The sequence below is a fragment of the Panthera tigris genome, chromosome C1 (assembly GCF_018350195.1).
Source record: "Panthera tigris isolate Pti1 chromosome C1, P.tigris_Pti1_mat1.1, whole genome shotgun sequence".
NCBI lineage: Eukaryota > Metazoa > Chordata > Mammalia > Carnivora > Felidae > Panthera > Panthera tigris.
Genome location: NC_056667.1, coordinates 45,875,893 through 45,901,017, shown reverse-complemented (window position 1 = coordinate 45,901,017; position 25,125 = coordinate 45,875,893). Strand labels below are relative to the sequence as shown.

The 25,125-nt window shown below is 46.3% G+C and overlaps 1 protein-coding gene across 8 annotated transcripts in view; it reads left to right on the top strand.

Moving 5' to 3' along the window:
* Positions 1–25,125, top strand: part of DAB1 (DAB adaptor protein 1) — a 406,170-nt gene that overhangs the window by 342,426 nt on the left and 38,619 nt on the right. For 6 of the 8 annotated variants that reach the window (XM_042997379.1, XM_042997376.1, XM_042997378.1 and 3 more), the window contains one exon: positions 6,588–6,647. In XM_042997379.1, the coding sequence (XP_042853313.1) occupies positions 6,588–6,647 (60 nt within the window). The remainder of the gene's footprint in view (positions 1–6,587; positions 6,648–25,125) is intronic. The other 2 variants (XM_042997380.1, XM_042997375.1) reach the window with 1 other exon arrangement.

The following is a 25,125-nucleotide window of genomic DNA, read 5'->3' as shown; positions in this document are numbered from 1 at the left end:
AACTATGTTCAATTGACTCAAGAATCAGACATTCCATTTTAGTAAAGTAACCCATTGGAGGGTTGTTGTCCATGATACAGAAGGGTCCTTCGCTTCTCAAAAGAATGTGTTCATCACATTTCTTTTAAAAGCACTACTGAAAATGAAGGACAAACTCCAAAGCAAACACCTTTGGAACACAGCACTGGAAATATTAATTGAATAAAAGAAAGTACAGCTCCAAGTTTCACCCCTCCTGAAGGGAAGGTAAATTAATATTCTTCAGTGTCTGCTTCTGGGAAAAACCTCACACACACATTTTGACTCACTCCATTCTCGCGCACATGCTATAAAGTAGGTATCTAATCCCACTTTTATGAGGGGGAACTGAGGCCCAGAGAAGCTGAGTAACTTCCCGGGGGCTGTACAGCCATTTAGAGCAGCGATCAGACCCCATGTGAGTGAAGGCACAACTCACCGGACCTCCCCCATGCTTGCCCATCAGAGTTAGAGAAACTGCACCATAGCAACACATCAGATAAATATGACAGCATCCAATTTGTCACTAATTAGAAACTCAGCCTTAATTTGAAATATAAACATCATGGAAGAAGGGGAAAAAATTTAATGTATTTAATAAGTGATTTTAATTTCCTTAACTCACTCAGTTATGTGGTCTGCTATTCTGCCTTGGGCACGCATTACTTATGTAATGAAAGTAAAATAGATTTTCAGTTTCTGTCAAATGCACAGAATTGTAAATGACCAAAGTATAACATCAGCTCTACCAGTAGCTCAGTATAAACCAGGCCCATGGAGTGATAATCATCTTTCTCTCCCCTGGATCGGTCTAGATTGGATGCAAGTGTAAAGTTATGCTCTGAAGTCTTGTTTAAAGTCAGCGCTCACACAGTTTCTGTCTTTAAATGGAAAACTTACATTTTTGTTCTCAGATTTTATTTTGATTGATTGATTGATTTTTAATGTTTATTCACTTCTTGAGAGACAGAGACAGAGTGTGAGCAGGCAGGGGCAGAGAGAGAGGGAGACACAGAATCTGAAACAGGCTCCAAGCTCTGAGCTGTCAGCACAGAGCCCAATGCGGGGCTCGAACTCACGAACCGTGAGATCATGGCCTGAGCCGAAGTTGGATGCCCAACCGACTGAGCCACCCTGGCCCCCCTCAGATTTTAAATTATTACAACCTTGCGGTGTCTGAATATGAGGCCAAAAGAAACCATTAACCAGTCATCCCCTGAAGAAAAAGCACCTTGTAAGACAAAATGAGTCTTTTCAGTGCAAAGTTTCTGAATCCCAGCCGAGCCGTAGTTAGTGGCACCTGCGGGCCCCCATGGGGGACGGCTGGGGGTGTGGGACATCCTATGTGTGGGAAGAACTGGTTTAGGTGAGCAGAGAACTGGGTTCCAGTTCTGGCTGTGTCACCAACTATCTTTGGCTGAGTGGTAGTGTGCAAGACACTTGCCCTCTATGAGCCTCAGTTTCCCCAGTGGTAAGATAGGGAACTAGTTTCCCTGTAACTCACACGTTGGCATGAGAATGAAGCAAGTTCGTGTGAAGGATGTAGAGAAGAGGCTTCATCCTGAGTCACACAGTGTGTGGATTCGGAATCCTAGTCCAAGTACCAACTCAAGTTCTTTTCCTTCTCTGAGCCTCAGTTTACTCACCTGTAAACTGAGCGACTAAGACTGAAGAGTCTCTTAGGCGAGGTCCTTTGCTGCTTTTTGCAGCTAGTGCCTATCAGAGGACAGCGATTCTTTAGAGAAACATGTTCGCTTGCTTTACAGGGCAACAAGACTTAGAAATTGTGGGGGGGCGGGGAGGGGAGGGGGTAACATTTATTGAGGGCTCCATGAATGGGGTTTACATGCAATATCTTATCTCTCACAACAAGATTGTGTGGCTTGAACCCTCATTCCCACCTTACAGATGGAACCCTGAGGCTCACACAGATAAGATGTCTTGCCCAAGGTCACAGAGCTCCAAGAGGCAGAACTCCCACTCCCAGCCAAGTCTCTCTGACCCCGGTAAATGCATGAATCCCCGGGCTCTTCTCAGCCAGAATATCCTGATGCAGAGTTTCACGATTAGATTCTGCGTAGGCTCCAAGTCACTATCTAAAAATCACACTTGTCTTAACAGTTGTGACCTCCGGATCTTTCCGGCTGTCCATCATTAGCAGGAAGGTACCGTTTAAGGAAATGAATATTTTATCACCCTCTCTTCTCCTCTCTTGCTTTGCCAGTCAGCTGGGCCTCAATTTGCTCAACACAAGATAAGCTCTTGGGCCCAAAGATAAAGCTGAGCTTTTAAGGAGCTGTGATTAGGGAGCCGCACTCTTCTTTGTGTTTTGAGGGCCTCTGATTATTCCACAGCTATTCATCCTGAGGAGACTACAGTATCTCCAAGTCTTCAGCTTAGCCCAGGGTAGTCTCAGATTTTAATCCCATCCCCTGCTTTCCAGAATGAGGAATGAGGCAGACAGACCTGGGGCCTGATCCTTTAGCCGTTTTGTGGCCTTGGATCAAGTGCATAACTTCTGTATCCCAATCTCCCAGGCTATAAAATTAGGAATGCTGCATTATCTGCCTCTAGAAGTGATGTGAAGGTGTAAAGCTCTTGGTACGTAGTAGGTTCTATGTAAATGTTAGTTCCTCTACTTCCTGAGAACTTTGTCAGTATCAGATGCTGTTCACGAGGTCTTAGGATGTTATATTAAGTAAAGCAGAACATGACTTGGTCGCCTCGTCTTGTCAGAGAGCCTAGCGGAAAGTTGCAGCCTCACTTGACTTTGCTGTTTATAACTCCGGCATGAGAGAGGGAGAGACTCTTGAGTAAACGGAACCTCTCTTTGAGGATCAGTAGTCTCATTTTCCAAACCGGATTAACAACAGTAATTGTCTTTCTTTTTGCGCGCATCAGGAAAAGTTATCAGTCATCTTTTTAAAGCAACACAGAACCTTGCAGCACAAGGGTTTTTTACACCTCAGCTGATTTTGACCCTTGCAGTAACTCAGTAAGATAAGCACAGCTACGATGGCTATCGTTTTAAATGGAAGAAAATCAAGTCCTCCAGTTTGAGTGCTGTGCCCAAGGCCAGAGCCTCAGCTGTAGACCTGGTAATTCTTTAGTACGTTAACGTTAACACACGGGCGAGATTGCGGCTTTGCACACAGACATTCTCTGAGTCCTTTGGCTTGAAAATCATTTTTAATCGCCCGTGATGTGTCAAGTATTGTTATTTTAAAATGATAACTCTCTGCTCCAATGTCACTCAACCCTGAAACTGCCTCTCTAACACTATTAGTATGTCACTGAGCTAAAATGTCTTCTGTACATATAGTGCTTAATGTATAGCTTTTACAGTAGTTTGACATCTGTTAACTCCTTTGTTCGAGAAGCAATTGTGTACGGAGCACCTAGTGTGTGCCAGGCACACGGGGATGTGATAGACCACAGCGTGGTCCCCACCCTCAACGCGTGTCTAGGCACCCCCTGGCCTGCCCACCACAGCTACATGAGAAAACGGAGGCTCAGAGGACAGAGGGGCCCTCTGAGGACTCACAGCTTGTGGCAGAGCCAGGATTAGGAACCACATGTCCCGCTTCCTGGGGCGCCTGGGTGGCTCGGTCGGTTAAGCGTCCGACTTCGGCTCAGGTCATGATCTCACGGTCCGTGAGTTCGAGCCCCGCGTCAGGCTCTGTGCTGACAGCTCAGAGCCTGGAGCCTGTTTCAGATTCTGTGTCTCCCTCTCTCTCTGCTCCTCCCCTGTTCATGCTCTGTCTCAAAAATAAATAAACGTTAAAAAAAATTTTAAACAGATCTCCCGCTTCCTTTTGGTTGAGAACTGTCATCACTCTACACCGTCCTATTACTGAAATGGTCTGCGGGCAGAGTGGACCAGCCAGGCAGGGGTGAGAACCAGCACACGAGGCACGTTCTGGTCTTTGTCCCTTAAACACTTCTGCCCTTAACACATACGTGGTAAATGTTCAGTGCTTAAACATTTCCTGTGTAACCAGTATTTATGGGATGAGGAACAGGTTAGCAAAATACCTGCCCTGCGCTGCACAAGCTCACAGGCAGCTGCAGTGTGGGTTGATAGCTCCTATATAAGATTAAGCACTTTTGACACTCGTGTGAGTAACCCAATTACTTTCTCAACTCCTCCCAGGAAAACAAGGAGCTCCATTCACTCGGGGGCCTTATCCAGCTTGTTTGCCATCACTGTCCCCAGCAAACCACAAAGCCTGATACATAGTAGGTTCTTGGCCACTTTTATTTTTTAGTAGAAGAATGTACCAGAGCTTACAAGAGTCCAGAGGAAGGCTCCGACCAGGTAGAGAGCCAGGCAAGGCTCCCAAAAACGTATCCTGCCCGACATAAATCTTTAAGGACAAACAGGCAGATTGATATGTCACCCATGGGAGAACCAAGTAGCAAAGCTTTTTCAATTATGCACAGTTTGGGTTTATCCATCCTGCCGCGTCTCCTCCATTTGCAGGGATAATTGAGAGTCAGCTGCGGTTCAACTTGCTAAGTGCCCATAGTGAGCAGTGAATTACGAGGAACAGAAATGCTGTTCGTGTTGCTCAGGAAAGGGTGAGCCAGTAAAAATACAAGTGCGGGCTGGTAATTTATTGGCCCTTGTTAACAAGGACTCTGTAGGCATTCTTAGAGGATTCCTTTTAGAGGGAGCTGAGTTATCAGGAGCAAAGAAATTACATTCGTCACTGGCTACCTGCAAACTAGGGTTTGCGAGAGCAGCTCAGGAAGCGCATCTTTCTGCATGGTCCGTGCTCTGCCATGGACCTCCCGTTTTCTGCAGGAACGTGCACAACCTTCTGCAAGTGTAGAATGTGATGTCAGAGAAAAGGGTGCAATCAAAAACAGCTAGGGAATGGTGGGACCAGGGGTGAGGTGCAACTGTCTATACCGCGTAGTAGTTAAAACGCGAACTGCCAGAACTCCAGCTCTAGCCCCACCCCCCCTCACCTGCAGGATGCTCTCTGGGCTTCATTTTCCTCCTCTGCAACATTGTGACAGTTGTCATCCTTGCCTGACTGACTTGCATGCAAATACATGTAAATACTCAGAACAGTGGCTGGCACATAAGAAGTGCCCTGTCAATGTTAGTTCGGGCTGTTAGTAATAAATGTTTTGTTCGGTAGCCAGAAAGAGCTGGGTTCGAATCTCACCGCTTAACTAGCTTTAAAGCTTTGGAAAAGTTTCCCTGACATCTCTGAGCCTCAGTTTTTCACCACCTAAAGTGAAGATTCTAACACCGAGCTCTTAGGATTATTAGAAGGATTTTAAGCTAAGTTGATGAGTGTGGAAATAGCACAGGGTCTCGAGGAATGAGCCCAAATTCTTCCTTCTTGTTAATTGTATAGTTAGCTGGTCCAAGCCTAAAAGACACTTTTTCTTTTCCTTCACTGTTCCCCACATTTCTTATGAAACATTTACGCAGCAGACATCTACCAGATGCCTACTGAGCGTTGGGCACTGTGCCTGCTCTTAAAGAGCTCCCAGTCTGGTGAAAAGAAACACAGATTAGCAGACAGAAGACCACTGCAGGCTGATGCCTCCAATGGGGGTAGGAGCTACACTGTGCTAGTTTCTGGGAAGCACACATGATTGCTCTCCATCCGGAATGTTTCAGTGTAACACCCTGACTGGCCCATTAGAAAAGCGTTCAACCTATCTACTGTTGTTAATATTATAAAATACGTGCTGATCCTTATTTATATGATGTGTCAGCAGTAAAAGAAGCTCTCATTCTAACACTTCACACTATCACAGCTCCTAATCGTCTGTATTTACTGTCTACTTTCTTGTTGGATTCCCACAGTAACCCAAATCAGAAGCAGAGCCAGTAACACCCATTTTAGGATCGTGATGCTCCGAGGGGCTGTGGCCTGTTCAGGGTGTGACAGTTACCAAGTGGCCCGATAAGACCAGATGGAGGAGTACGAGGAGAGAGGGAGGAAAGAAAATACAGATACATATTAAAAAACAATTGGAATTTTCTCGACTCTTGTCTTGCACTTTCCCTGCCATTAACGGTCCCTTTTCTTGGAAGACACTTTGGGTAAATATCAGATGGCTTGTCCATGATCCCAGCAGAAGCCGTTCTTTATACTGAGACCTTGATGTTTGCTATATTGTAAATAACCTGACTCGCAGCTTAAACTCAGCTGCAAACTAATTTTAATCACTTGGGACAAGTCAGAGCACCTCTCTGAGGCTCATTTCTGTCTTTGGCGAAATGAGGATTATTTTTTCCACCACATAACCCCTGAGGTCCCTGCAGCCATCTGTCCTGTGATTCCGTGAGAAGCTCGATGGCAGAGACACCCTGCACTCATTTAAGTGACTCACACACTCCTCCCTCATCCAGCTTTCCTCAGGGAAGGAGCCTGGCCTCCTGCTTCTACACTAGCAGAAGCCCCTTTGATTTGGGACTCTCAGGCCTCAGGGGCCATTCTCACACACACTTAAGCCAGCTTGAAGTTGAAGTGTGATGGCTTTGTTCTCTGAAAGTGGAGTATCAAAGTGTTTTGACTGTGTCGAATTTGATTTTTCCATAGGTTCCCACCAGCCAAAAGAAGGAAGGTGTTTATGATGTGCCAAAAAGTCAACCTGTAAGTGTAAGTAAATCTTCTCTCTTCTGCCAGGCTCCTGTGACCTGCACTCCTACGAGGCTGTGTCTACAGCTTGAGGAAGGGAACCCCTCTTCTGGATAGGCGTTATAACTTAGCTTTACCAGGGCCTACATGGCACGGACTCCTCAGTGAGTCAGAGGGAAGGGGGCATAAGGCGGAAATGGTGAGGCTGAGGAAGGGTTGCCAACCTGGACCGAGGTCTGGCTCCTCGCGTGGCAGTGAGTTGAATTGCACAAACCACTATGTCCAGGGGTCTCAAGGTCTGAGTTGTTCCATGACAAAAGTCTCCGGCCAAAGACTTAATTATACCTGATCAAATAGGGGGCAGTGTCTCGATCCTGGGAAGAGTTGCCCATCCGATTTAAAAGTGGTTGACAGGTCTCAGAGGAATCATAGAAGAGCCGGCCAGGGCCTTTGGAGTGTATAAGGGTCCAGCCAGTGGACAGACCACCAAGAAAAAGGCCACGTGTAGTGGGCTTGCAAAGAACCCGGCAGGTCCACTACATCTGGACCCCATCGGCCGGTGGGACTCCTGGAAATGGAAAATATCAAGCTGTGTGACACTGCCACAAGCCAGTGCTAGGCCAGGCCCAGATTTCGGCCCCCCATCCAGTCGGCGTGCGGAAGGCAGCCTCTGTACGTGATTCAGGAGCACTGGGGAACTCTTGCCCAAGGGGACATCGGACTTCACCGCGGCCTGTGTAAACAGAACTAGGATGTTTAGTCACCACTGATCTCATTCAGCTCAGTGATGGGTACAAAGAGCACAGGCTTTGAAAACAGACCCCCAGGAACTCCAGCTCTGACCCTAACAGGACTGTTGTGAGGCTGGATGACTCTCTGGGCTGTTGTTGTTGGTCCTGGACCCCACCCTGTGAGAGACACAAAGACACCCCCGCATTTTTCAAGGTCAGATTGATAGGGCAGTTTGAAACCCCATTCCTAGGGCAGCAACTGAAGGACCTAGAAATGCTTGGCCTGGAGAAAAGGAACCATAAATGTGGAGATGGGAGTCCCCAGGGCTACCAGTTGGAAGAGGGCTTACACTGTTCTGATTTGGCCAGCCCAAAGTGACAGTGACCTTCCTGAGCAGCGGTCAGAGCTGTTAAGAGTTAGAACAGCTGGCACCTAGGGGAGTGAGCTCCCCATCACTGGAGCTGGTGCAAGCAGAGCCTAAAAGACCCCCTGTCAGAAAAACTATAGGAGGATTCAAATGTGGAATGGGCAGAGGGGAAAGAGGAGCTCCTGTTGTCCCTTTCAAACCTGACCTTCTGTCCTGAGTTGAGAGTCTTTCTGGCTCATTCTTACCCTCCTCTGCCCCTGTTCTCTTTTCACCTGGTGAAATTTCTTCCTTTTCCTATCAGCATCCATTCCTCTTCCCAATATCCTGCATCCACCAGACCCCACCTAAATCCTGCTCCCAAAAGCCAACGCATGTTAGGTTTCATGAGACAGCATATTTGAATGGGGTCCTCAAAAACTTGAGTCTACAAGGTAGTTGAGAACGTGAAGTGAAGTGTCGCTCAGAGAAAAAGCCGTTTTTCTCCTTGAGGCCTTTGCATTTGTCAAGCCTTCTTGTCACGGAGACACTGGTCCGTTCGTGTTTCCGTTTGGTTCAGCTGCCATCACACAGCTCCCTACAATTCAATTTGTGCCTAAATTGCTTCGCTTGCCCCTAACAGGTTTAGATACGTGAGGAAACATGCTCCATTTGCCGCCTTGGTTTTCGTGAATTTATTAACCAATCTGGCCACACCATCTCCATGCTTAATAGCTGAAAAAAAAAAAAAAAAAAACCCAACCAAACAAAAAAAATCCCAAGCTCCTTAGCCTGACATGCATGGCACTCAGATGCCAGCCTCAGCCCGGATCTCTGGTCTATCTCCCCCTGGTCCAGCTCTACTGAAGCTTCTGAAGGAGCCACATCCTCCCCTAATAGCCCAGCTTAGCTTCAGGCTATGGGGACTCAGGGAGACTTTGTGGTCTTCTGCTAAGTGTGAGCAGATCACCCCTACCTCTGTGCCCCGCTCCCTATCATTCCTCTGTTAACAGCTCGTAGCACACAGCATCCCAACTCTTCTCCTGGCTCCTTACTTCCAGGAACTTCCTGAGGTCCTTGGATTACCAGAAGCAAGCCCGGGGTCTGGCATGTGAAAGGCAGGGATGACACAGCCGCTCAAGGGGTGTTTCATAAATATACACATGACTCTGCCTGTAGAAAGAATTGAAAATCCTTACACTTTCTTTTAAAGGGAATTTCCTGGTTATCTGACTCTGAAATAGGCATTAAGTAAACATGCTCAGGTTTTGCTTGAGAAATATCTGGGCTGCCTGAATGGCCAGCAGTAGCTTCCAACCCTCTGTTCGCATAGAGTCCTAGAAGCATCTGGGCTTTTCTGTGAACGATTTCAACATTTCTAAAAGCCAGAGAGAGGTAGCAAGTCAAACGTATCAACTCTAGTGGAGGGGCAGATGCTTGCGTTTGGTATCTCAACTCCTGTTCTTACTACCTGTAGGACTTCTGATAAGTTCCCTTGTTTCTCTACACCTCCCTGCTCTCATCTATCAGAGGAGTTACTAAACCCAACTTACTAAATGATTTTGAGGAGAAAACAACATGTGTATTGGAAACTTGATCCCACTTGCCTAAACTTCCCAGAGGTACTTTAAATATCCCACAGCCCACATTCCTCACTGTTCTGGGATCTTCCTGTCCTCCAGGCTGGCCCCTGTAGACCTGCCTCCCTGATGAGTGCATCGTCCCTGGGATACCTCTGTGCCCTGAAAATCTCTGCTGTGATCTCGCTGTTTGCTACCTCACCACCTGCTCCTTAACCAGAAAGACAAATAAACCAAAGACAGCCAAGTCAGTGCCTATTAAGCAGCTTCAAGCCAGTTTGACAGCTTCCACAAGTTTCCCACAAGAAGGGAAACTGCCCAGTGGCCTGTTACTCTAGGAACCACCGGTTTCTTCTTCTTCGGGTCCAGAGCCCAGTCTGCCCAGAGCCCAGTAAGAGACTCAGCTTGGGGCTGTCACTGGGGAAGATCACACATCAGCCCCAGAAGAAATGGCCTGATCTTCAGCATCAGACATGGGTATGCTCTCATCCTGGCCACCCGCTAAGGGTCCTTGAGCATCTTTTTCCATCTCTAAACCCCAGTGTCGTAACCTGCAAAGAGAAAGGAATGCCTGCCTTGTAGCTTTGTTTGGAGGACTAAAGGAGACATTTATGTAAAACCTTAACAAGGGATATGGACTAGATTAAACGAGAACATTACCGTCGGTTGTCGGCACGAGCAATCCACCAGCCAACAGTTCACACTGAGGCGGGGATTGCAAGTATGCTAGGTAATTGCACACCTCCTCTAGGAAGCCTTTTTTTTACCCCAGAGTAAACAGCTCCCCCGGGAGAGCTCTGTGCTTCTCTGTGCAATGATCACAATGCACTGTTACCTTTTCTTAATGAATCCATGTGAGCCATTGGACTTTGAGTTTCTTAAAGGCCTTGGCTTCAGGGTTAATGGTACCTGCCTTAGAGTTTTTTGTGTTAAGGACTAAGTGAGCTGAAGAATATGAATCAACACAGTGCTTGGTGCAGAGTAGGGATTCAACAGCTGTGAGCTGTTACTGTTCTGCTCTGTGAGCACCTTGAGGTCAGGAATCGCTTTTAATCATCACTCTCTCTAAAGTAACTCCTCTGAGGATTTCTGCTCCCTTTGAGCTTTTGATGGTATACTCTTTCCCCGTGGGTGGCGGGAGTCTCATGTGCCCAAGTAAATTTTTATAGGCCTTGAAGCCAGTGGGATCCTTGATTGCAGCTCTAAAACCTCTGTCCTGGAGTCTCAGTCCCCTGGACTAGGGTGGCTCACTGTCACCCTACATGGCCAGAGGTGTCCTCATCAAGGTGTCACATTTGGTGTATTGGAGTTTGAGAAGTCGTTGCATTTCTTCTGGGTCTTGCCCACCCCAGTGCGTCACCTGATGGGACACAGTTTTGTCTCGATCAGTTGGGATGTTGGTCCAGACAGAAAGCCAGTTCTCTGTCTTCAGTCTCCTCTCTGACATCATGCATCCACACCCTAGTTTATACCACCAGGTACCATAACCTTGGGGAGCCAAGCTCTACCAGCCCCTTTCTTGTTCCCTTTTGCACAAATAATGTGTTAGGATGCTTTGCTTGTCCTAATCCAGACCTATAATGTTACCTTCCTGTAACAGATTTGTTCTTAGGGTCATACTACACTCCCCTCCACTCTTACCTAGGACTCTGAGACAAGATAAGGATTAATCCCATTCGCTCCCAGAAATATACATTTCCTCTCTTCCTGGTCAAGGCAGCTAGAAGATTTGTACACAGGCTTTATTTTTATGCCAGGGTCTCCAAACTCTGATAGAATTGATGCTTGCTGATAGGGAATATTAGCTGACTAGAGAGGCAGGGAGGAAAGAGCGTATAACTTGGGCAAAGCCTTGAAGGATGAGCAGGACTTGGACGGGCACAGCCCCTTCTGGGCATATCATTAAGGTCCTTCTGGCTCCTGAGTTTTTATTTCCTCTACTAGGTGGTACTCAGAACTGATGAATTTATCATCAGTTTCCTTCTCAGAAACGGGTAGCCTTTCTTTCTGCCAGATGATAATGCTTCTGGTGTTCTTTAGACAAATATCCTGGCCTCTTTGGGGCTGTCGGGAAGGCACATCCCTGAGTGGAGAGGAAAACGTCAGCTAAGTAGCCCATTACCGCATCCATTATTTAGTGCTTTTTGCACTCCGTTAGCCTTTGAACATGATTCTGGCTCTACAGGGGGACCCAGTGGACTCACACATTCACAGTTTGCTCAAGTGCCTGTTTTGGACCCTGTCACGCCCCACAACGCTCAACTTGGTTGAGGCTTAACCTTCATAGGTCAACAGACCTAAACCTCAGCATGCCTTATGTCATTGTCACATGAGAAATACCAGCACTTGTCTTCTCCCCTCCCCTCCTTCCCACCTCATGTAGTAGTCTTATGGCTGAGGGACGCCTGGGTGGCTCAGTTGGTTAAGCATCAACTCTTGATTTTGGCTCAGGTCATGACCTCGCAGTTCATGGGATCGAGCCTCGGGTCAGGCTCAGTGCTGACAGCTCTGTCACACTCGCTCTCTCTCAAAATAAATAAATAAACATTAAAAAAAAATATTCTTATGGCTGAAAAAGATCTTTTACCCTTCACCCTATAACTGCCTGGTTTTAAATCCTTTTATGTGGATGTACTAGACATAATTATCAGTACTAACCCATCGGTGGATTCTAGCAGAACTTTCTTCGGCCTTTGAAAGAGAGTCTTAAAGGTTTGGCTTAGCGGCAAATAGAAAGGACACAGGTTGTGGAATTGACCAGCTGGACTCCACATTCAGTTCTGGGGGACAAGACATGGATTCAGATATTGAAAGGAATAATCAGACTCCCCTGAGATTCTTTCCTCCCTTTGGGTGTGATCTTTGCCAATCTCTTCAAGTTTCTGAGACTCCTCTTCGAGTGGAAATGATGACCATTCTATGCCAACATCTCAGGGCTTTTGTGAGACTCATGAAGCAATGTGAGAGCATTGTCTGTGAAGATGAGGGGTTGCTTTCATGGTCTCTGGGGACGTAAAGACCAAGGGATGCTGTGCACTCATTCCTCCAGTTATTTTATAGACTATCTTAAGATTACGAGAAAGGCTCAAGTTTTCTGACAAGAGAGGGCACATCTGGGCTCACTGTCAGGAAGAAATCTGAAACCATCTGAGCTGATTTTCAGAGGGAAGGACAGCTCTCAAAGAGTAGTGAGGTCTCTGGCCCCCGGAGTATTCAAGCAGCAGGTGAATGGTTCTGCAGGGGTTCTTATGTGGAGAAGGTAACCACACTAGTGGACCTTGGAGCCGTCCACCCACTCTCTTCCACTTTCCCCCGTGTTTATAACATCTAGCGTTTACCTCACCATCTTGTTCCCGGTGTCTCAGCTGCGAAGCCAGGCACCCCAGAGGCCCCGTTACTATCTCCACCATCCTCTCCCTGGCTTTAGAGTTGCCCACGGTGAAGCGTGCAGCAATAAGTTATGGCATTGCCCCGTGAGGTCGGTGCTCCAGATGGAAACATGTTTACTATGCGCTGTAATCAAGGCACCACACTGAGCAAGCCCTGGGCACAGAGTAGGTCCTTAGAAAATCGGTCCCTCCTTAGTTTCCTCCTGCAGAGCTGGATGACAGTGCTCTGCGTCTCTCTGGTGCATCCTAGAAAAGAGCCACACTGGGAGAATCGGGTAAAAACCCCAGTGATTGCATGTGAAGTCCAAGGCTCCCTTCACTTCCTTTCTTTGCCTTACAGTGCTAGGCCACCAGCCCTGCACACTGAGAGTCTGAGCTAACTTAGCTGGGGAAAAAGCAGGTAGACTTTACTGAGTAGATACTGTGTGCCATGGACAGCCTAGACTGTGGTCTTAGCCTATCTCATTCAGTAGTCACACCTGGAAGGTAGATGTCATTTATATATGAGGAAGCTGAGGCTTTCCAGAGGTCCTATACAGTCACAAAGCTGGTAAGTGACAGAGCCCAAAATTGAACCTTCAGCTGTTCTGATTCACACAGTTTCCACTAAAACACACTGCCTTTAGGATTCAAGAAAATGCCAAGCCCCCATCTCCTCTTCCTCACCCTGGTTGGAGTCAGTACTCAGGCCAGTTTCTGTCTCCCATTACTCGTTGCTTCTGAGTCCTTATTAACAACGCTGAGGCTAGCCCCTGGGGGTGGCTATGAACACCTCTCTCCCCCTTCAGCCGGAGTCCCATGAGGCACACCCATGTCTGACTCGTTCCTGACCCCTCACTCTGCCTATGCACTGCTTTCTGTATCCTGACATTGAAAAAAAATATTTGTGAGTCCCAAAGAACAAATCTCAAGGAATCAGAAATCAGAGAGCTGCTCATTTGGCCTCCCCTGCCTCCCACCCTCCAAACATCTATGTTTCTGTGCAAGACCCCTGTTTCCCAACAATCAGTATTCAGTTGATTTTCCTTGCCTTAGATTTAATTCAGTTTCCCTGCTGCAAATGTAGGAAGAGTCAATCCATTAAAGTGAAGAATTACAGAAATTCTCTGGACAACTGTTCCTAACCACCCCCACCAGCCCCCATCTTTCATGGCAAATAAATTTTCATTCACAATTCAGCAGTTGGTTTTTCCTTTAGTCTGAAATCTGGATCAAGATGTTTCATAATTGAATTAAATCTAGTCTGAACATTTGTCAGTTTCACTTCCTCATTAAGCACCACATTGTAGAGAAATTATAATTATCGGAATGCCGTTAACATAGATGTCACACAAGAGGAGGTCTTCCTGAACTAAGGGAAAGGAATCTGCATCGGCATATTCCACAAAGGAAATAGAAGCTTGCCCTGTCTTGCTTTTCTTAGACAGGCTTTCGGTATGCAGTGGTTAACAAAACTGTCCTGAGATAGAATCCTAAATCCCTGGAATCTCAGAATTTGTGAGGACATTAAAAGCTGCTGGGTCAGCCTTCTCACCAATGCAGGGATCCCTCCAGAACATTTGTGATGAGCGCAGATGAACGTGTCTGACTCTGGCTTTGGCCCACATGCCTGCAGTGACCGACCTTCATGACTTCTGTGATCCCACAGCTCCATTTGCTGGAGAGCCCTCCTTGTTTTCAAGTTCCCTTACAGCTTCTATTCATTCATTCATTCATCCATCCATCCATTTGACAAACATTTACTAAGGACCTCCTATCTGCCATAAAGTGGCCTACTCACTAGGGATATAAAGATGAATAAGGATGGCTGCTTGAGAATTTTAATGATCACAAGAAGGTAGATGTGTAAAAATGGTTGCAACCCGTGTAATCCTCTAGGCCATAAGAGCTGTCTACAATATGCTCTGGGAGCATAGTCGGGAAGCAGAAAACTTTGCCCAAGGGAGTTCAGTGAGGTCTTCACCCAGGAAGTAGGGTCTTAAAAGATGATAGGAACTTGGCACAGAGAAAGAGTGGAACGGGATTCAGGAAGAGGGAACTGAATGTGTAAAGGCACTGAACTATGGAAAAGCATACCATATCCCGGGGGCTGATGAAGAGTCTGGGGTGGTGGGACTGCAGGATGCCTTCGTGTGAGCAGGTGACAGGGCACGAAGGGAAGCCATCCCCACGGAGTGAAGGACCTGGAATGCGATGCTCAGAAACTCAGATTGGCTGGGAAGCCACTGGTGCTGCTGGGTGTTGAGTGGCACTATTAGAGTTGTGATTCTCAGCATCACTTTGGTGGCCTGCGACAGGTGGCTTGGCTATTGGAGAGACCGTTAAGAAGCTAATGGGATTATCCATGTGTATCTATCAGGATGAAGTCAGGAAAACAGTGCCCACACGAGGTAATTTCATAGAGGGAATTTAATGTGGAGAACTAGTTACAAAGGTGTTAGAAGAGCTGACAAGCCAAACAGAGGACAGTGGAGCAACCCAAATTAGTAATATTCAGAAGTTGCTACCATCCCCAGGACTGGAAGGACAAAGAAAGGGACCAGGGCTGCCAGTGGGCACTGTGACTGCAGAGGGCGCAGGGACCTTGGCAAGAGAGGCTGGCTGTCTGGTGGAAAGTAGAACCGTGAGGGAGACTCACGGCCAGATTCACTGCCAGAATACTGCATAAAGAGAGCCAGGGAGAAATTCAGTGCTTCTCCCCTCTTTCCACCATCCAGCATCCAACTACCCCTTTCATTGGCCAAACCGAAGTGAAAGTGGGTTGACAAGGGAGCTCAGGCAATGTAATTTACAAGGTCACCCCCCTGTCCTACTACACAGAGCAGAGGGAGGGCAAGAATGGGTCTGAGGGCAAAGTGGTCAAAGGGTAGGCAAGTAGGATTACTTTGGGTCTGGGCTGCAGGTGACACCCTGCAGACAGGGAGAGGAAGGGAGGGAGGGAAATGTGTAAATTTGAATGAATGACATTCAGATCTAGAAAGTAGGTCTAGAAAGTAGTAGGTCTAGAAAGATCTTGCTGATGTGGGGGGAGGGGGTAAGAGAAACACAAGGTCTAAGCTCCTTCTGAAGTGGCAAGCTTTGGCAGGTCAGGTAAGCAGGCAATAGGGACTGAGTGCTCTGTCTGCTGTCCTATAGCTCTGCCATTTACATACGTGCTGTTTTATGTGTCCAGGTTCTAAGGGTGTTTGTAGATCAGCCTTTCCATCCACTCTCTTCAGGTCCTTGCCAAAGACAGTAGTAATCCCTTTCATCCTCCTCTCTGTTCTCAGTCCATGCCTCACATTTGGGCAGTGTCACATTATCACTTTGAATGATATCTGGCTCTTTCTTCCCCGTTTGAAAAACCAGGCTGTCATGAATGGAAGGAATCAAGCAGAGTTGTAGACAGCTCGCTGTTAAATCATTCCCGAAACTTGTTTTCTACAAATGCAAATGTGGAAGGGGATAAGCGCTTGCATAAGCAGTTGCCTGGTGTCCTGTTTGCTCAGTTGTGTGTTGGCAAAAATCACATCTCGATAAAACAATGATCAGTCCATCGCTGTGCTCAAATTCCTGCCACCGGTCTCCTGCAGGAATGGTCTCCAAACTTTTTATGAAATCCTGGCACCATCATTGCAATGAACTGTGCCCAGTAGCCTTTTATATAAACAGATGGGAATAGGAGTTGTGGTTGAAGCTGGGTTGAAGCCTCAAGGCCTACCCACCTGGAATCCTTTTCTGAAGCACAGAAGATTCTGGAAAGGAAGAGATCCAGAGAAGATAGTGTGAAAACCACTGTCAAAAGAATCCACTGGCTAATTCCATGGGTGGGAGCAGGGGGGTGTTGAGATGAAGAGATTCTTCACATTATTTCCATTAGAAGCTTTGTTCTTCTATAATTGAATTTGCAAACACAGATTGGGAGCCTGCTCTTTGGGAGGGAGTAAAACGGCACAAAATTTGAAGTTTGGGGCACCTGGGTGGCTCATTCGATTAAGCATCCAAATTTGGCTCAGGTCATGATCTCACAGTTCGTGAGTTTGAGCCTGACGTCGGGCTCTGTGCTGACAGCTCAGAGCCTAGAGCCTGCTTCAGATTCTGTGTCTCCCTCTCTCTCTGCCCATCCCATTTGCTCTCTGTCTCTCAGAAACACATTTTAAAAACATTTTGTAAAAAAGTTGAAGTTAATCAGAGCTTTATACTTCTTAGCTGTATGACTCAGCAAAGTGCTTTATGTTTTGGATTCTTCTGAATGACCAGTTAGCATCTGGGGAAGATTACTTGGCACCAACGTGGAATCACAGTTAGAAGTTTGAGCCTTTTGGACCACCTGAGGGACTCCGTTGGTTGAGCATCTGACTCTTGATTTCGGCTCGGGTCATGATCTCACAGTCATGGGATTGAGCGCCACGTTGGGCTCTCGTGGAGCCTGCTTGGGATTCTCTCTCCCTCTCCCCCCTCCCCTGTTCACACGTCCTTGCTCTCTCTCATCCTAAAATTTAAAAACAAACAAACAAACAAAAAACAGAAGTGTGACCCTTTCAGCCTGACTACGTAGGCCTTAAATTTTTTTCCCTCAATTACCAGCTGCGTGACCTCGGATAGTGTGTTCACTCATAAAACGTGGGTAATGACTGTGGTGCCTACCTCATAGAATTCTCCTGAGGACTAAATAAGGTGATGCATGTATAACTCTATATGAGTAGCACCTGGCACATAGTAAGTGCTCAATAAATGTTAGCCGTAATTATTATCGTGAGCTGTTATATGGGCATAGGACTATACCAAGTGCTTCAAGAGATAGGAGAAGGAATAAGATGTGGCCTAGCCCCGAAGGTGCTTTTGGTCTATGGGTGGGAGTGACTTCAGTATCTAGAGGGGGGGGCTAGAGTGCCTTTAATTCTCCATGGCTAAGCAATGTCAACAAGATCAAGTGTAACCTGAGAGCCTGGGGTAGGGCTGAACCTACAGGAGAGTTTCATGGCTATAGGGCAGGGATAACCAACATTTGTAACTACCAAAGAAAGCAAGGCACTTAACGAGATAGGCACTTAATGCTCTACTTCAGGACTTTCCCAAGCAACCATAAGAAGTAGGTCTCTTCTCTACGGTAAAGGTTATTAAAGATCAGAGAAGTTAAATCACTTAGCACAGCTAGAAGAGGCATCCCTAAGAATCTAAGCTAGTTCTCTCTGAACTTAAAATGAGGGTGACCTAGTTTATCATCCAAAGTGGGTCACTTTGGAATGCAAAAAAGGGGTGTGCAATTAACAATGACATCAGGACAATAGACATGAACAGGAGCTGTCTTAAGCGGACCAGGATGTAGGGCCACCTTACCCAAAGCCAGTGAATGTCCTTCCCAACTGGGCTACCCTGTCTCAAATACCACAACACAGGAGATTTCAAACAGAAGGCAGGAAGCATCTGTCCATCTTGTTCTTGGCACTCCGTACCAGTTTTGTCCCTGTGTGGAAACAAGCCCAGTACTACCCACGAGACAGAGGTGCCCTGGTACATGCTCGCTCCTTCAGTGGGCATAATAAATCAGATTACTTGGAGATCTGTTATGTGGTGAAAAAATGTAGTCCAGGGTATCTGTTCACTGCCGCTGCTGTGAGTCTATCATTATTCCTCTAATACAGACCATTAACATTCACAGAACCTTAACTACAGCATCTCTAATGAGCACAGCTATAATATACAGTTTCCCCATAAATATCCATTGATGCTGACACTCATTCTCTCTTGGTACAGTAATTCAGCTTTTCTGGATAAATCATCATGCAGAGGCTCTTTCTTTCTCCCTAACTGCCATTATTAGTGGTTACACAAGAATAATGAGCAAATTCTGGTTGCAAAAAAGAAGAAAGAGATGAATGATCATGGAGAATACAAAAATATATGTTGGTGACAGTACCCAGCCATGGCAAAACCTGATTTTGCAATGACTTAGAAAGGAGGCAAGAAATGAACATTAGCTGAGCACTTACTGGGGGCTGGGGAGTACACGCGTTGTTTGGCCAGCTGTATGTGGTTCAGTGAATCCCAACATTGCATTGCCCAGCAGTCATTTGTGATGCTTTTAAAAAGGCAGCTTCCTCGGCCCCACCCCCTAGATCTGCTTTTGTATGGTTCACGTGTGCATGTGTATGTATGTAAAGGGAGATTTATAAAGCTCCCCAATGCAGTCTGATGCTCCGCTAAGTTTATCTGGTTTAATGAACAAAGCATCTATGATTTGCCCCACTTTATGGACCAGAAGACTGAGGTGGAGACGCTACGGGGAGAGGGAAATAAAGTCTGGCTCTGAGGGAAGCATCCCTTGCTTCTGACTTGTATGCAAAGAATGGCTCCTATTAAAATGACATTGACTCACTTGGTACACGTTCTCCCTGCTCCAGCCCTCGTTCCCACCTCTCACGGGGCTCTGTCAGCGCCTCACCGTGCTTCTCCCCAGGATGTTGGCAGCTGTCCTTGTCTCTGTTACTCCTCTTTCCCACCATTGTATGCTGCCAGCCCAATACTCTTGGTTCGTTCCCACTTTCCTATAGTTTTCAATCTCCTAGCCTTGTCTTTCTGGCTATTTTTCTGTTGTTCGTCCCATAGTCACCTAGAAGGTTCTACCCCTATGACCCCAGTCAGAATTACAGGGATGACATTTGCAGTGTGATCTGACCAGGGTCCTCCAGAAAAGATTGGGGTGCACTGTGGCAGGGCGGGCTCCTAAACTGTGGTTGCTCCTTCCAGAGCCCTTACCTCTTTCCCTAGTCTTAAAACACAGATCGTCTGACACCCTTTGTTCTCCTCACCATAGTGGAGTAGTTGAGAGCACACACTCCAAAGCTAGCCCACTTTGGTGAACATTATAGCTCTACCATTTACTAGCTGGATGACCTTGGGTAAGTTAATTAATCCTTCTGTCCCTCAGTTTCCTCCTCTGAAAATGAGGATAGCAATAGCACCTGTATCCGTTGCAATAATTAAATGAGTTAATAAGTAAAAGCACTTTAGAATAGTGTCTGTACATACAGAAGAAGCTCCATCTGAACATTAACTGTTGTTATTATTGTCCTGCATGACCCCTGCCTGGCCAAGGAGGGATGAGGTCTTAATATTAATATTAAAACCTTTCCTTCCTCTTCAGACCAGAATGGACTGCTTGGGATACGTTCCAGAGGTAGAATTATCATTTCTTAATGAATGATTGTATGTCAGGGTGTGGGAGAGAGACGAATCAAGAGCCACTTGTACATTTGGGGGCTTTATGGATCTACCCAAACCAGAAAGAATGATCTCAACCAGTTGTGACCTAATCCAGAGTATCTTGACTAGTTTAAATTAAAAAGGTCTTTCCTAGAACATAGCCAACGTGCAGGTAAAGAGGGTCTCTGATCATTGTAGGATCTCCTCACATATGCCACATTTTACCCTAGCTCCCTAGTCTTCAGAGATAGGGTGTCCAGCACCGGAAAACAAACAGGAAGTTTTTTTGTTGTTGTTTTGGTTTTTTTGCTGTAGTAGTAGGCACAGAGTGGCCCTGTTGCTTTCGGCACATCGTTTCTGCAATACTGGACGGCACCTGCTAGAACCAATCTCTGGTCACTTGTGCATTGCTGTGTTCAGGCATCCACTCCTCACCCATTCCACTGATAACTGTCTCGTGTCACCGCGTGTTGAGCGCTGTGCTAGGCACACGTGCTGTACAAGTCAGACCATGTCCCAACCCTTGCCCAGCTCACACCCCACAGGGGAAGGCTGCCAACAAACAAGTTAAAATACTAATAGAGCATGAGTGCGAGCCATAAAACCAAACAGGATAACGTGGTGAGAGGTGGGGCTGCTCTTTTACTTGGGGAGAAATGGTCAGAGGAGGTCTCCCTAGTGACGTGACAGCTGAGCGGAGATCTGTATTATGAGAAGAAGCCAGTGAAACAGGAACAGGAGAAGGCACGGGCAAAGGCATGTCCCAGCGGTCCATGAAGAACAGAGGGAAGACCAGTGTTGGCCAGAGCACAGTGGGAAAGGGGAGAGTGGAGGGTGAGCTCAAACACAGGTCGCAACTAGGTGTGGACAGTCCTGCAGGCAGTGGTGCAAAGTTTGGGGTTTATTCCAAGTATAATGGAAGACAGTGGAGCGTTTTAGGCAGGGAAGTAAGCCTGATCTGATTTTTTAATACCGTCGTGACTGATGTATTAGAGATTAACTTAAGGAGCAAGAGTAAAAACAGAAGCCTAGGCAAAAGACAAGGCAGCAGAAAAGATGAAGAGAGGCAGTCAGAGCCTGGAGACAGCATTTCTTAGTGAATGGTTGGGTGTCCGGGTGTGGGAGAGGATGTGTCAAGTGTAACTTGTACATGTTAGGGCTTAAGCATCTAAGCATGAGTTGGTGGCCTTTACAGACATCAAAAGACAAGGAAAGAATGTGTTGGAAAAGATCCAAAGTTCTTTGGACGTATTAAGCTTGAGAGGCCAAATAGTATGGGATACAATTTCTAGCAACTAAGGGGGAGGGTGATAAGATCAGATATTGGCTCAACTTCAAGTAGTGAGGAATGTCACAGATTGACATTATTAGTCAAGGTCAATTAGTGGTGAGAACCAATGGATCTCACTAATGGGGAGGACTTGAAGAATTCAGATAAAAATGCCATCCAGATTCTAGAAGGGCTAGAAGGATAGCCTATCTCTTTTTTTTATAACTTTTTCTGGAACATCTCCTTACTATTTCTTTGAAATCAGAACAAAGGCCATTTACCCTGACTGCAAAGCCTCACTGGGTCAAGTGACAGAGTGAATATGAGATCCTTTCTAGAGTTTATAATAGTAAATGCCAAGTCTTTGTGAGCGAGCAAGTGTGTGTATGTGTGTGTGCATACATGTGCACACACATACATGCTGAGCATTTGGAAACACCATATGGACTACCATACCCTCTGCTTAGTAAGTCATGCTATAACCAAGTTTCTTTCTGTTCAGTTTCCTATTCTCTTATATAAACAAGTTCATCCATTCCCTCATTCTGTTTTTTTTTTTTTATTTGTCAATTCAGTATAATTTCCTGTTGTGTGCTACTCACTGGGCTATCTAGATCTTAGGAATACAAAAATGAATAATATACAGTTTCCCATAAAAGGAACTTAGTTTCTACAAAGTCTTAGTCTATAGTGGCGAAGAGAGAACCAGTGAAGCTTGACATGTACGATGCCCAGGGGAGGATCATCTAATCACCATCCTTAGGACTTTGGAGGAAGGTTTGGAAGAGGTAACTAGACCCAAGTCTCTAGGGATGTGTTACAGTTCTCCTGATGAACAAGGATGGGAAGGGTAGCCAGTCGCAGAGAGTAGCTTGTACCAGAGCCTGAGGGTGAGAAATATACTGAGAGACCTGTTAGGAGGGCATGTGAAATTATGACACAAAGTTGCAAACTGTTTGTATGTTGGACAATCAATCAGATAGTGCAGGATAATGCTCTTCGAGATTTCCTGACTCCAAACCTTTGGGCTGCCTTCCATGTCTATTCTATAGGTGAACACTGCCTCACCTGATCTTTGGAGATCTATGAAGTAGCCATTTTCCTCGCTGTTTTACATATGAGCAAGCCGGGCTTTCCCTGAGGCCTTAGTTTTCTTGTTGTAAAATGTGCGCCAGGTTTCTCTGCTCTGATTTATTTACTGTTTTCTCTTAGTGTGCACACCTAGGAGTGGAATTGTGCTATGGTAGTAAGGAACTAGGTTAGGAGTCAGAACTTGGGGTTTCATCTCAGCTCTGCCATTCACGTCATGATTTTGAAAAAGTTGGAAGCCTCAGTTTCTTCATCTGAAAAAAAAATACAGTGTTAAGTTGACTCAGAGATCCCTTCAATCTCTTCTAATTCAACTACTCTGCAGTTCTTCAACTCCTGAATCTATTCAAACTGCCATCCAAAAGGTGCTACGAATCATCGTATTCCTAAAGAATACTCCACCGAATTGTTGACTTCCTATTTGACCCAAAGACGCAGACACATATTTGGAGGTCTTACACATATTTGGAGGTCAGGTGCCATGCTAATGACGCTATTATCTGAAATCTTGCCCCAGCTAATCTTCCCCTAGTCTTGTGAGATGGATATTTCCCAAATCTTACAACGAAGAAAACTCAAGAGATGAGTAAAGAGGTCCAATTCCATTCGCCCAAAAATAGACGTCGGGTTTTGGTCGTTTGCCATGTCTTCAGTCCTGTGAATGGCATCGCAGCAGTGAAAATGGTACACCCTCTGTGAAATTGCTCATTGTGGGGTACCCCTGTTGTGACACTCCTCATGCTCCAGCCTGAATCGGAAGCCTCCAGTTTCCGTAGCTTGGCTGTTACAGCTCAGAGAAGGGACAGCATCTCAGTCCTTGCAATGTTGGCACTGGGCCTTGCTCATAGTGAGCAGTCAGGAAGTTTATTAATTATTAAATGAATTCCTTGAGGATCGAATCCAGGAATGAAGACGTGAATAAGGAAATGAATGCCTGAGCACATAAAATCTGCATTCTTCCAGAGAAGAAAAGGAAAAGCATGTTGCACGGAACGGCTGTCAGAGCAGCAGGCAAAGCCCTCCTGACTATTTTTTCCTCTGCTGTGACATCTCTCCATTTGTGATTTCCTCTGATTTGCTCTGCACTCAGCCTGAGCCTCCGCTACTCTCGCTTGATTTCAACTGCATCCAGTATTTCTTGTTACGGTTTGGGTGCCATCTGGATCCTGGGAGTAGCCTCTCCAAGAGACACACACCAGCAAAGAAAGAGATGACTGACTCTCGGAGAAGATCCCCTGCCCTCCTCCCCACTCTCGTGTTGAGATCCTGTCATCCTGCTGACAGGAGCCAATTTCGCATGACTGTGATTCTAATTCACTCCCTTTTTGATGCCAAGTCTTGTTAGGAGTTTTGAAAAATCCTTGAGTTTTTGCTAATGTAGAACTAGAATAATAGATTCTTAAAAGGAGATGCCATAAAGGAAGAGATCATTAAAAACAAGTAATTACCAGCTTTGGGAAATTGTTCCCCTTCGGTTTTTGGTTTTCTCTGTACCTCTCTACCTACGCAGTTGTGTTTGCACTCTGACAGCCGCTCAAGTAGTAAAGCCATCTTGCAGCCTAACAAAGGAGCTAAAACAAGAAAGGGGACTCCACATTCTAAAATTCTCCTTGTCAACTATTAGAGCTTTGGGATGAGGTCCTGGGTCAGGCCCAGGAAGCTTCCACAAGTGTAAATGCATGAAGTCATCGCAGTGCTCTTACAGAAACTTAATGGCCAGGATGGTGTTTTCAGCATTTCTCCCTAATGCCCATCACTGGCCCCATTTTGGCTATCACCAGACACATTCCTGTACCATCATCTCTCTCTTTATGATCACTAATACTGTCACATCCCCAATACCACCACTGCCTCCATCTCAAACTGTCGGCTGCCTCCAGTTTCCCCGACCCCCGAAGATTGGGTCGGATGCCATATGTTTCCTAATAAAGACAACAGTGGTAGCTGTTACTGGCACGAATCAGTTCGTTACTGTGAACCAAGCGCTATATACTGAAGGCTTTGCATGTTGCACGTTACACCATAACACCAATCATTTGATAATTGTCTGTTTTCTTTTTCATCTCCCTCAGATGATATAAGGTCAAGGACTGTGACTTATCCTAGCTGCTCAACAAATAGATGTGGAGTGACTTAGTGACTGCCTATCAGAGTCTATGACAAACACCACTGGCATCACCACTGCACCCCAGACACTGCACCCGCCATTTTGTAGGAGTCACAATCCATGTCTCCTACCCATCATCACTGTTACTGAGATCAAACTTACTTAGCTCTGAGTATCTTATTGTAAAAGCCACCCTCAGCCTACAACTCATGCCACCAGCCCCATCCTTATGCATTTTCTCAAGAAAATAATGGCTGTTTTAGAATATCTGGGCTTGAAACTGTAGTGTTGCCAACTGAATCCTGAAATAGAGATGGAGAAGGAGAGAGGAGAAGGGCATGCGGTAGGAGGGATGAATGATGGGGCTGACCCCCGGAATGGTCCAGCCTCCCCAGTGTTAACACTGGGGGAAAGTTGCCGGAGGAGGAGCCCGCTGGGGCTTTGTCTGTTCTAGGAAGGCCATGTCGCACCTTCAGCTCCTCGAGGTGACTTTGCCCCTTCCCAGGATCAGTATTACCAAACCTATGCAATGTCCTGGAACCTGTCTACCCTCACCTACCAAGCAAATATCGCATGGCTATCCTCCCTTGCTTGCTTGCTTCCCTCCCTCCTTCCTTCCGCCCTACTCCCTCCCTTGGTCCCCCTCCCTCCCTTCCTTCTCTTCATCCCTTTCCTTCCTCCCCCCTCTTTCCATCTCTCCCTCCTCTTCGTCCCTCTGCCTCTTTCTCCCTTCCTCCCTCCAATCATCCCTTCCCTTTCTGTAGTTTTGTCATCCATTGAGATTTTACTCTGCCAGCTACTGTG